The following is an 11574-nucleotide window of genomic DNA, read 5'->3' on the forward strand; positions in this document are numbered from 1 at the left end:
GACTATGCTGCCCCCTAAAGATTTTGGATGACTCGAAGTCACTTAGGCATGGGTGGAGAATAGGAAGTGAGAAGATGGAAAATGGAGAAAGCAAAATGTTATAGAGACCCATTCAATTTCTGTTTCTCATCAGTAATTCCCAACTCATTAAAACATACCAGAATTCAATCCTAATTCTAATCCTAAATCAAAATACTCATGAACGCTGGCCTCCACCGTGGGGTTCCACGCGTAGGAAAGCACCAAATATATCAGATATTGTCACACTTCAGTCTTCATTAGGGTTTATTTGTTTGTACTTGAGGAGTGGGGGAGGGGGGTTTACTCCTAGGCTCCCGGCCTCCTCGCTGCTTCCTCGTTGTAGAGCGGGACGTAGTGAGTCACGTTGTGCGCTGGGCAGGATCCGTACAGCCGCATTGTTGTTGGGGGCAGGAACGGCGAGCTAGCTTGCTAGCACCCACATAGATCGCATCTTACACCATCAAACCGACCGGCCGCATAAACAGGCGAATGGTCGTTTTAACGCGCGGGTTAATGCGGCTTAGACAGCTCCTCTCGGAATCCAGGCGGCTGTCGTGGATACTGCGCCGTATCCTTCAAACACGAGTAAAAGCTCGAGCGGCTCCCGTTGGATGCTAACGCTAACGCTGCCTTAGCAGGGACTGGCTGCGTGCTTTAGCCTCCGCTGCTCTACCACAGGCCCTACACGCCGCGGCCGCTTTTAGCTAAGTTAGAAGCTAGCGTGCTACAGCATTGCTTTGAGGGCTTACTCTACGATACTTCGAAGCCGAAGGTAAGAAAGATGGCTCTCTTTTTTTTCCCGTAAGTGTCTCGTTCGGCATTTAAGGAACTAGAGCATGTGGTGTGGAAGTGGGAGAGCGTTAGCTAACGTTTCCCTTAATGTTCCCTTTTAGAGCTTGTTTGTTTTGTCTGACGCCATCTTTGCCTAATTTTGAGGACTAGTAACGTTAGCACGGATTAGCCCGCTAGAGCTAGCCAGGAGGAAACCGCCGATTTTCGTGCTCGTCCTTGGCCTGTTTGTGTTGTGGTAACGTTAGCTAGCCGGCTAACACCCTTAGTTACTTTAGCTGGCGAGTGTTACGCTTCTAGCAAGACATGTTTATGTTGTACAGTGGCTTTCCACCTGAAGTGTGCTTATAAAAGTTGCCCTCAGGCACGTTGGTCTCCCACTCGGATAACTTGATTAACGATAGCTTAATTCAGCGGTTCTCAACTCCAGTCCCGTAGGCACACTGCCCTGCAGAGTTTAACCCGAACTGCTTCATGAGCTAATTATTAAGCTCTTCTTGAACTAGATCAGGTATGCTGGGCGGGGAAGACCTGAAATGATGCACTGAAGCTGTGGACTCCCGGGTTAATTCAACAATAGCTACCGTAATAGTATTTCTGCGCATTAGTAAGCTAGCTAGTTAGCTTAACTTGGCTTGTATGCTCCACCACTTCTTGGGGAGCACAGCCGTAACGCTAGGCAGCGCTTTCGTTTTGGTTGTTTAGCTATCTTTTAAGCACCCAAATAACGATACTGTCATGCAAATTATAACGGTATATTGTCCACGTGCTTTGTATTCGGGGAGCTGGAATATAATACAGAGGTTATACACTGTATTGCACGCATAAGGTGCAAGTTACAGGACACTTTTAACAGTCGGGGGTTTGTTGTCAGGTTTTGACGAACAGTGGACAGTTTCAAGCCTGGCTTGCCGTTGCTATGGGCACACAGCGAGTTCGTTACAGATAGTTTTCTGTAGGAGGCAGGTTGGATACATTGCTAGGTTTACAGTAATCAAAACAGAGTGAGCTGTAACATAAGGAATGTAAGTTGATATAAGTGAATGTAAGTTAAGGAATGTATTTTTAATACTAGCTGAAACTTTTCGGTGCTGTCTTTGATTTGTTTTTACATGAATGTCTCTCTGTTAGTTCCTCCAGGTGTTAAAAATGAGGAAGAAAAGTCGGAATAATCGTGCAGCCACCACACAGAGGTCTCCATCACCCATCAAACCCTCACGAAACCGTGAGACTCTCACTTATGCCGAGGCCCAGCGCATGGTAGAATTGGAGATTGAAGGACGTGTTCACCGAATCAGCATCTATGACAAGCTTGATATCATCAGCAGTGATGATCCTTTAGCTCAGGAGATCAGTGAATGCAACAGCAACAAGGAGAACACCGAGAAGCCTCAACAGGTTTTGGTGCGCTCTGTACGGCTCAAAAACAATCAGCAGAAGAAGTGTGCCGCTCTCACTGCAGGACAGACCTCTCCAGCTCAGGGGAGGTTGCCAGAGCCAAAAATCAGAACGGTTGAGTATAATCTTCCAGCTGTGCCACGAAGACCCTCCTCTTATTACACTTACATGGAGAAGACATCAGATGAGCTGGACGAAGAGGTGGAGTATGATATGGATGAGGAAGATTATGCATGGCTGGATCTGATCAATGAGAAGAGGAAGAGCGATGGTTACAGCCAGGTGTCCCAGAATGTTTTTGAGTTCCTGATGGACCGCTTTGAGAAGGAGTCCTTTTTTGAAAGCCAGGGTCAGGGGGATCCACAGTCCCTTATTGATGAGGATGCTGTGTGCTGCATCTGCATGGATGGCGAGTGTCAGAACAGTAATGCTATTCTTTTTTGTGACATGTGCAACTTAGCAGTGCATCAGGAGTGTTACGGGGTCCCCCACATCCCAGAGGGCCAGTGGTTGTGCCGCCGTTGTTTACAGTCTCCTTCCCAGCCTGCAGAGTGTATTTTTTGCCCCAATAAAGGTGGAGCGCTTAAGAGAACAGATGATGATCGTTGGGGCCATGTGGTCTGCGCCATTTGGGTCCCCGAGGTTGGCTTTACCAACACAGTCTTCATTGAGCCCATTGATGGCGTTGCTAACATTCCGCCAGCTCGTTGGAAGCTGACCTGCTACCTCTGTAAAGAGAGAGGAGTTGGTGCATGCATACAGTGTAGTAAGGCCAATTGTTATACTGCCTTTCATGTGAGCTGCGCTCAGAAAGCTGGCCTGTACATGAAGATGGAGCCCATCAAAGAAGTGACTGATACAGGATCCACAACATTTTCAGTGAAGAAGACAGCCTATTGTTGTTCGCATACTCCCAACGGTTGTGTTAGGAGGCCCCTTGCCATTTATGAAGAGGCCCAACCCAAAAACGGTCTATGTCAGAAGGGCAAACAGAAAAATGGAAGGACAAGAGTAAAGGGATGCCAGAAAAAGAAGAATAAAAAAGTAGAGGCAGAGCCGGTTCCAGTGGTTCCAGCTGTGTGTGTGCCAAGTATAACACCTAAAAGGTAATCCACTTGTGACATAAGAACTGAATGATGAATACTTACTTCTTTTGTCCACATGTTTTACATAAAGGTATGTTGTACAAATCTTTTCTCAGCAGGCTTGTTCGTTTGACTTCTGCTATATTTGGTAGATGTGTAGCATTCCCTTTGACAGCAGTAGGTTGTTATTATTTTAGAAAATCATAACATTATTTAATTTTTGATCTCTTACTCTCATTTTTGTTTTTCAGCTTCAGCACTATCCTCAACCAAGTTTCTGTGCAAAGGAAAAGGCTGTTTGTGGAGCGTGTTCTCAGTTACTGGATGCTGAAAAGGCAGTCAAGAAATGGTGTGCCTCTTATTCGACGTCTGCAGACCACCATACAAACTCAGAAAACACCGCAACTGGTAAGTGCTTTAATGCACTACACACTGTTAAGCAATGAAATGTTAATCTGTACTTATGTAATTCTTATGTCTTGACCATTTTATTTATACAATGGACAACATTTAAAACCAGTGTTCACCAAAAACGTTTTTGAGTCATATGTCTAAAATAAAATCCATCAGTGGCTGTTCAGTAAATGACTATCATCAGGGCTTTTGCCTAGGACTGCCTAGAAGGGTTTGGGTAAACAATTTCTCTGTGTGTGTTAATTCAGGAGCAAAGCGAGGATGACTGCCGGACACTGAAGGAGCAGCTAAAGGACTTGCATCGCTTGCGGCATGACCTGGAGCGGACACGCTTGCTGCTGGAGCTCATTCGCAAGCGAGAAAAGCTCAAGAGAGAGCAGGTCAGAGCAAAGCAACCACTTTCTGCAAGCAGCAAGCTTTCTGCACTGAGATGGGCACAAGCTTCGACAAGTGGACAGAGCCTTTACTATTACATAATGAATAACATATCACTCTCTATTGTGTTACAGTTTTGTGCAGTTGCTTTGATCTGATTTTATTTAATTGTGATATTCGTATTTTGTGATTTCTCTCCTCAGATGAAGCTTCAGCAGTCAGTGCTGGAGATGCAGCTAACTCCATTTACCCTTGTGCTGCGAACTGTGCTGGACCAGCTTCAAGAGAAAGACCAGGCCAGGGTGTTTGCTGAGCCTGTGAGCATTAATGAGGTAAGACACTCATCAGTTTCTTTTCCTGTCATGTGGAGTTTTATGCTATGTGTTGCTTTTCACACCTGTAAATGATAACGCTTGGTCCATGTTGGGTCCTATCTGAAGCTTATTTTTGTCTTAATTGGGCAGCTGTGTTCTTGTCACATAACAGTTTTTGAATCATTGTTGTCTGTAAGGTTCCAGATTATCTTGATCACATCTCACACCCGATGGACTTCTCTACCATGAGGAAACGCATCAATGCCCATGAATACAATAATTTGGATGAGTTTGAGGATGACTTCAACCTCATAATCAATAACTGCATGAAGTACAATGCCAAGGATACTTTCTTCTACCGTGTTGCTGTGCGCATGCGAGACCATGGAGGAGTTATCCTTAGAAAGGCTCGGCGAGATGTGGAGCGGATAGGCTTTGACTTCCCCAGTGGGATCCATCTACCAGAATCACCTAAAATAGAGCCTCCTCCAGCCCTGACATGGGAAGCAGGTATGAAATGTGTATCAATAAAGAAGTAAGTCTTTTTTAATAAATTGAGGTTAATTAGTGTCTAATTAAGGGGAGAATGGATGATATTCATGGTAGCACTTGTCAGTTGTTGCATTATGATTGAGCTCTGTAGGTGCTGGTTTGCACAGTTCAGACAGTGGTCTATGCAAATCTTGGAAAGTGATTTGGCCTGTTGAATGGAAATGGGGAAACAGGATGAGTGAATGTTCTACAATGTTTTGGCTGTTGCAGTGGACCGGCTGCTGAATCCAGCAAATCGGGTGCACATGTCTTTGGAGGAGCAGCTTAATAAGCTGTTAGAGATGCTGGATTTAACCACTGCTATGAAATCTAGCCCATCACGGAGCAAGCGCATCAAGCTGCTAAAGAAGACCATCGGTGATGTCCGACTTGAAATGAGCCAGCAGACCAATTGCCCTCCCTCAGAACAACCCCAGGAGATGGACACAATGTGCTCTGTTTCAGAGTGTCTGGATGAAGAAGGTTGAGTTATTACTTTTTTTGTTCTTCATTTATTTTAGCTTTGATTGGTATAAATGCCGATTGTTTACAAGCACATACATATGGTATCTGCTGCAGACAATGAACAGACATTCTGAAGTGTATTCATACTTTCTTTTTTCTCATTTCACAGTTGACAAGTCATTACCTCCCAAACTGGAGCCTTCAGTTTCTGTTCCACTTGTCCCAAATTTGGACAGTCCTTCAGAGCCCCCTGCACTGAAACCCATGGAACCTAGCCTTGATAAGTGCCCGAGAAAGGTCAAATTTGATGGAAAGATGCTCTCTACCTCACTGCTAAATGGACTTTCCCCTGAAGTGCAACCCTCTGAAAACAACATTGTGGTAGCTACCTCCACACTCACAGAACCAGCAGGCACAGTTAACAGAAGGACCGCAGTGCTCTTCCGGAAGTCTAAGAGTGTTAGCCCCCAGAAGCCAGTAAAGGTTGGACAAGCTTCAGTGGACTGCCCTCAGCTGGGCTCCAAGACAATTTTGTCAGTGGTCATTCCTCGTCTAGAGACCCTGCTCCAACACAGGAAGAGGGCTCGCAGTGGAGACAGCCAGGATGGAGACGAGGAGGCACGCCCAGTGAAGCGTTTTGATACGGGTAACTATAGCACACTTATTAGCACTCTTAAGAGGGTTGGTGTAAACATTTTTTTAAACATCAGTTGTTCTGAAAACACATTCTCAGCATTGTTATCCTAAGGCCACTCTAAGATCACTAAATGATAGGTAAAAGTGTTTTATTATAAGCATTGGTAAGACCATGAAAGGAAGATTTATTATTATTTATTATTATCCTTGCATTTATTCATCATGGTGAACTGCAAACATCAGTCACTGTTGACAAAAAAGGTTTCTGTGCAGAGTGCTTAATTTTTAAGTTTGTGGTGTTTTTGTTATACCAGTTTTGTCCACTTGGGTTGATGAATGTGATAAATTAATGCATAGAAATGCATGTCCACTGAAGTGATTTGTTGCTGTGTCTAAGGGCTGTCTAATGGCTTTGTATTGGGGCCAAAGAAAGAACTAAGTGGCAGAGTGCTAGAACCTCGCCGCCGCTGTGCCTCAGAGTCCAGCATCTCCTCCAGCGGAAGCACCAGCGTGCTGGGACATACGGGGTATGAACAGTAAGAATAAGATTTACACCATCTCACATTTAGTCAGTGCCTTTTAAAATGTTTACATTGCATGAGCTTTGAATAGCATATTTTCAAACAGATTACTTACTGTAAAATATCAGCAGCTTAGCTCAATGTTTACATTATTATATAATGCAAACGCCTTGACAGTTTGTTTTTATCAACACTAACTTGGAACAGCTCTCCTCTTGGCTTGCTTAGCACTGTCAGTCAGCCCAAGAGTGGGAAAGGGAAGCAGGCGATGGCACGGCGAAACACGACGGATGACAGAAATGAACTGACTGCGTGCATGGAAACGGGGAACATTTCCAAAGCAAGCAAGTTGGCAGCTGGTGAGTTGCCTGCTTTTGGTAAATGTGGAATTGCAGTGTTTTTGTGTTGGAAACAATGGCCATTTATTAACAAAATAACCAGTGCTGAGAGTCATATATGTGGCTATGCTGCTGCCAGGTCAGCTTTGGGAAGCTTGCTTGTCCCATCCCTCTTTGCTTGCTTCAGTAATGCTCTGCTACATGGCTTCAGCTGACACTCTGTGATGCCTTTGCTTTTGCTTCACTGTCTGCATGAATAATTTCAGCTTCAAGTACATCTTGTCTCATAATTAAAGCCATCACAGCTAATCCTGTTTTAAACGTTTCATGTTTGCCTGCTAACAAAGCAATGACGAGTTCAATTCCATTCAAAAGTCATTTTTAATGTTCTTTAATATGTATCACTAATTTATTTCCGGTGCCATTTGATTTTCAAACACTCTTAGGCTTCATAGTGGGCTGACTAGATATGACTTGTTTCATGATTCTTAAACAAAAGAGTTTATCTAATTAAGTATTTTAGAATTCTTAAGCATGCCTTTTAACAAAGCAGTGCTTAAATCACTGTGCAGTTTATCTTTTTGCCTGATTTTTGGATGGAATTCTCTTAAACTTTGTATGATAAATTCCCACTGTGGAGGAGACTGCACAGGTAAACTGCCTTTTGCTTCATGCCTTTTGCATCAAAGAGATGGCCCGTGCTACTTAATGCTGTTTGGAATTGCACAGCCATGGCTCTTGCTCTTGAGGTGTTCTGCCTCATGTTTTTGGTGAACCCCTCATAACTTATCATTATTCCTACTTCCGTAGAACTTGACAACAGCAATATATGGATGCCCTCTAATACTACCACACTAACTCTGGAACCCTTTAAACTAGTCTGGGCAAAACTTAGTGGATATCCCTCCTACCCTGCCTTGGTGAGTGTGCATGTGTGCATGCCAGACAGAGACTTCTTTTTCTTCATCATCCCATGCATCTGCCTTCTGCCATCCTGTGACTTGTGTTCATGATGACACAAGTGTCATGCTGCCGCACAAATCAGAGGTGTAGAAGCCAAAGCATTGTTTGCCAGGTGACTCAAACAGAGAATGTGGGTGTGTCTGTGTGTGTGTGTGTGTGTGTGTGTGTGTGTGTGGGTGGGTGTGTCAGTTTAGTGATGAGCATTTCCATCCTCGAGCTACAGCTCTCGCTGTCACTGTCTGAGAGCAAAAACGTTTACTGACTTCTCGCTCACTCATTCGTGTAGATCATAGACCCGCAGATGCCCCGGGCGGGTTATCATCGCAAAGGCGTGTTCATCCCCACTCCTCCACGGGACGTGCTCAGGGTCGGCGAGCTGATGCAGTACAGGTCAGAGGAGAAACTCTACCTCGTCCGCTTCTTCGACAACAAGCGCAACTGGTGAGACTCTATATCTTGATTTATGTTTTATGATTTATGTACTCGTGCAGTACTGTGCAAAAGTCTTGGGGAAATTGTCTAAAAACATTTATCTAGACAGTAACTGTGTTTGTAAGAACACCTTTTAACATTACAGTAATACAAAAAAACATTAATGCTGTTAAAAGTAACAGCAATTTCTTCTTTAGTAGTAGTTGGTATCTTCTGAGCTAGGTGGAAGAACACATGTTTGGTTCCAGATTTCTCCACAGTGCCCCCAGCCATAACTTGAGATTGACAAATTTCTTCACCAGCAAACCTAATTTAATTGAAAGAAGTATAGATTGAGCCACACCGAGTATTGAATAATAACGATAAATAATACTAGGTTGCTGCAAGGAGAGGTTTGGAAATAGTTAAATGAAAGAGTTTTTGTGAACAAGTAAGAACACACATTGCCCAATTAAATAGCTTTTTAAAGTACTTTGTGTGTTAATGGCTCTGCCATTTAAATAAGGGGAAAGCTAAGTGATTTGCATATAATAACAGAAATATTAAGAAAATGCTCATTGAAATGTAGTTTTGCTTTAAGCCTGAAGACTGAAACACGTTCTTTGTCCCACTGACTAATGATGAAGATAAAATATTTGATCCTAACTAAGCTTATGCTTCATTTTTTTCTTAGGCAATGGCTTCCTAAGTCCAAAATGGTACCTTTTGGGATCAGCGAGACTTTAGATAAAATCAAAATGTTGGAGGGACGCTCTTCGAGCATTCGCAAAGCTGTGCAAAGCGCCTTCAGCCGTGCCATGAACCACTTGAGCCTAGTCCAGGACTTAAGTGACGGGGACTAAACCTCATTTAATGGATCTCTCCAGGGCTCATCAGCCCCATGTTTACCTAGTGTTACACTTGCATATCGGGGTGGCCATGATTATGAGGAGCCCGATTGGGGTTTCTTCTCGTTGGCCTTTCATCAATAGCAAGATGAGCTTCTCAAATGGATGCGAGAGGATCTTCACCCTCCACTAATGTGCTGCAAGACTGCTGTGAACCCTCACTGCCATCACAACTCTCCCATTCACTCCAATCATCAACCTTTCACAAAAGCCACGTATCCAACCTTGCCTGTAAATACCAGACTATTGTAAGTTATCCAACACTAATTTATTTTTTGGTTGGTACCGCACATGACCTCATGGAATATTTCTACTCCAAGGTGAATTCTCAACTTCGCACTGAGGTGCGAACCCCGCTGGTGCTACAACGCGAGCAAAGCCTCAAGATTTTTTTCCCCCACCCCCCCAGAGACATGGATGAGGCTGCCGCACTTACTGTATGAAACTAAATTTCTTTTTAGCAGTTAAGTTATTGAAATTTACCAATGCAAGCTTCTCCTCCTTGGCATTAACATGTTATCTACTTTTTTATATAATGACAGATATTCTTATGGGACACAACTATGTGCTGTTTGTAAATATTTATATAAAAGCTATGAAATTCTATACTGTATATGTAATAGTTAGAGTCAAAACATTTTTGAACAGAGAAAAAAAGGTAAAGTAGCGATGAAAAACCAGAAGTGCATCACTCATGCAAAACCAAAAATTTTGCTGCCCAGATTTTTTTTCATGCTTTTTGTTTTTTTTAATTTACAGTTTTACGATTTTCACATGAGCGGGTGTGAAATATGAATGTGTGTGCGTGTGTGTATAGTGTGTAGTGTACAGAAAATAGTTGAGAGATTTTCCAACTTGTTGCATTTATTTCACTGTATTGTTGGGACCTGTGTTATAGATTTATGAGAATGTGCCTGTGCAAATGAATTGTATTAGAACAAAAAAGTATGCAAAACTTTATATTCAGAGTATGTTGGGACAATTTGGTGAACGCTGTGGTTGCCTGTTGTTGCTTTCCGTGTGTGTGTTTTAGTCATAGCCATCTATTGTGACGGTTGAACTTTGTCTTTTTTCCATAAAGGATTTTGGGTAGCAAAGGACATATTCTTATGAATACTTTATTTTGTATGAATGTCATGTACTTATATTGAGTGGTACTCTGTATTCTTTTCTCTGGGAGGATCACATAATAGCCAATGGTAGTTAATGCTGGCAAGATCCAGTATTTTTTGTAAGTACACTGAAAATAAAAAAAAAATGGAAGAAACAAATCAGCTGAAGTAAAGCTTGATTTTTACACTGAACAGTCCTGTTTTGTTGAGGTGGGTTGGGTGAGTATGAGGTAAAATGTACTGTACGTTATCAGAATAGCCAATAGATGGAGCTCTGGAATAGCAGTTTCTCTGAGAGCGTTGCATGAAGTGCCCCCTGCATATGCTTAGAATTTGCTGCTGATTTATTAGGTACACTTACTCCGTAGCCATAACTAATATGTTGCTTTACCTCTTACACTTATTCCAAAAATCTAATTAACACACTGCCATCTTTGCTGTCCTTTTGAAGTCACTGTATGAGTGTGTTAGTCTCGTGCCTCATGTAAATTCTGTTGACATTTACTAATATTGATTTGACCAAAGGTGTTAGCTGAAAGGTTTTTAAAGTACATTTGTAAAAGCTGTGTGGTGAGACTTCTATGAGGTATATCTTGCCTTTCCATGAAATATTGCTTAGTCAGTAAAACCATAAAGACAAGATTTTATGTGGGTAGGCTTAAGCAATTCAAGGGGAGGACAGGGGTTTTTGATAATTTAATAGAGGTTTAATCTCCTGTGTTGAGTAACCCTCCTTGTTTTACAATTTTATTTGTATAGTGGTTTTTCCAAAAAAGTTGGGACACTAAAATGGAAATAAAAACAATGCAATGAGCAGATCATTTAATATTTAATTGAAAGTAATACAAAGACAATACATCAATGTAAAAACTTGTAGAAATTTTGTTTTTTGAAAAATATATGCCCAAAAGACTGAAAGTTGTGTAATGTAACCTGGTGGAACATCTCACAAATAATTAGGTTAATTATCAACAAGTCAGTAACATGATTGGCTATAAAAAGATCATCTCTGAGAGGCCGAGTCCTTTAGAAGTAAAGATGGGGAGGGGTTCACCACTCTGAAAGACTGTGTGGCAACTAGTGCAACAATTCGAAAACAATGTTCCTCAGTGTAAACTAGCAAAGAATTTGGGGATCTCTCATTTACAGTACATAATATCATTAAAAGATTCAGAGAATCTGGAGAAAACTTTCTATGCATAGGACATGGCCGAAAACCAATACTGACTGGCTGTGATCTTCAAGCCGTCAGACAGCACTACATTAAAAACAGACATTATTCTCTAGTGTAAA

General features: G+C 42.3%; 1 protein-coding gene across 6 annotated transcripts; it reads left to right on the forward strand.

The window, feature by feature from the left end:
* Nucleotides 1–379: 379 nt before the first annotated feature.
* Nucleotides 380–10697, forward strand: brd1b (bromodomain containing 1b). Of its 6 annotated transcripts, XM_036576209.1 has the most exons (13): nucleotides 380–793; nucleotides 1942–3314; nucleotides 3545–3701; nucleotides 3956–4087; nucleotides 4286–4414; nucleotides 4594–4906; nucleotides 5159–5410; nucleotides 5562–6038; nucleotides 6426–6555; nucleotides 6778–6908; nucleotides 7698–7807; nucleotides 8137–8291; nucleotides 8956–10697. In XM_036576209.1, the coding sequence occupies exons 2-13, from the start codon at nucleotides 1960–1962 to the stop codon at nucleotides 9122–9124; spliced, it is 3510 nt and encodes a 1169-aa protein (XP_036432102.1). In that variant the 5' UTR covers nucleotides 380–793; nucleotides 1942–1959; the 3' UTR covers nucleotides 9125–10697. The 6 variants fall into 6 exon arrangements, with proteins under 6 accessions (XP_036432102.1, XP_036432099.1, XP_036432100.1 ...); XM_036576206.1 differs by lacking the exon at nucleotides 7698–7807 and having other exon boundaries at nucleotides 6426–6564; nucleotides 6757–6908; nucleotides 8956–10694; XM_036576207.1 differs by lacking the exon at nucleotides 7698–7807 and having other exon boundaries at nucleotides 6757–6908; nucleotides 8956–10693.
* Nucleotides 10698–11574: the final 877 nt, after the last annotated feature.

This window comes from Colossoma macropomum, unplaced genomic scaffold (genome assembly GCF_904425465.1).
Source record: "Colossoma macropomum unplaced genomic scaffold, Colossoma_macropomum, whole genome shotgun sequence".
Taxonomy (NCBI): domain Eukaryota; kingdom Metazoa; phylum Chordata; class Actinopteri; order Characiformes; family Serrasalmidae; genus Colossoma; species Colossoma macropomum.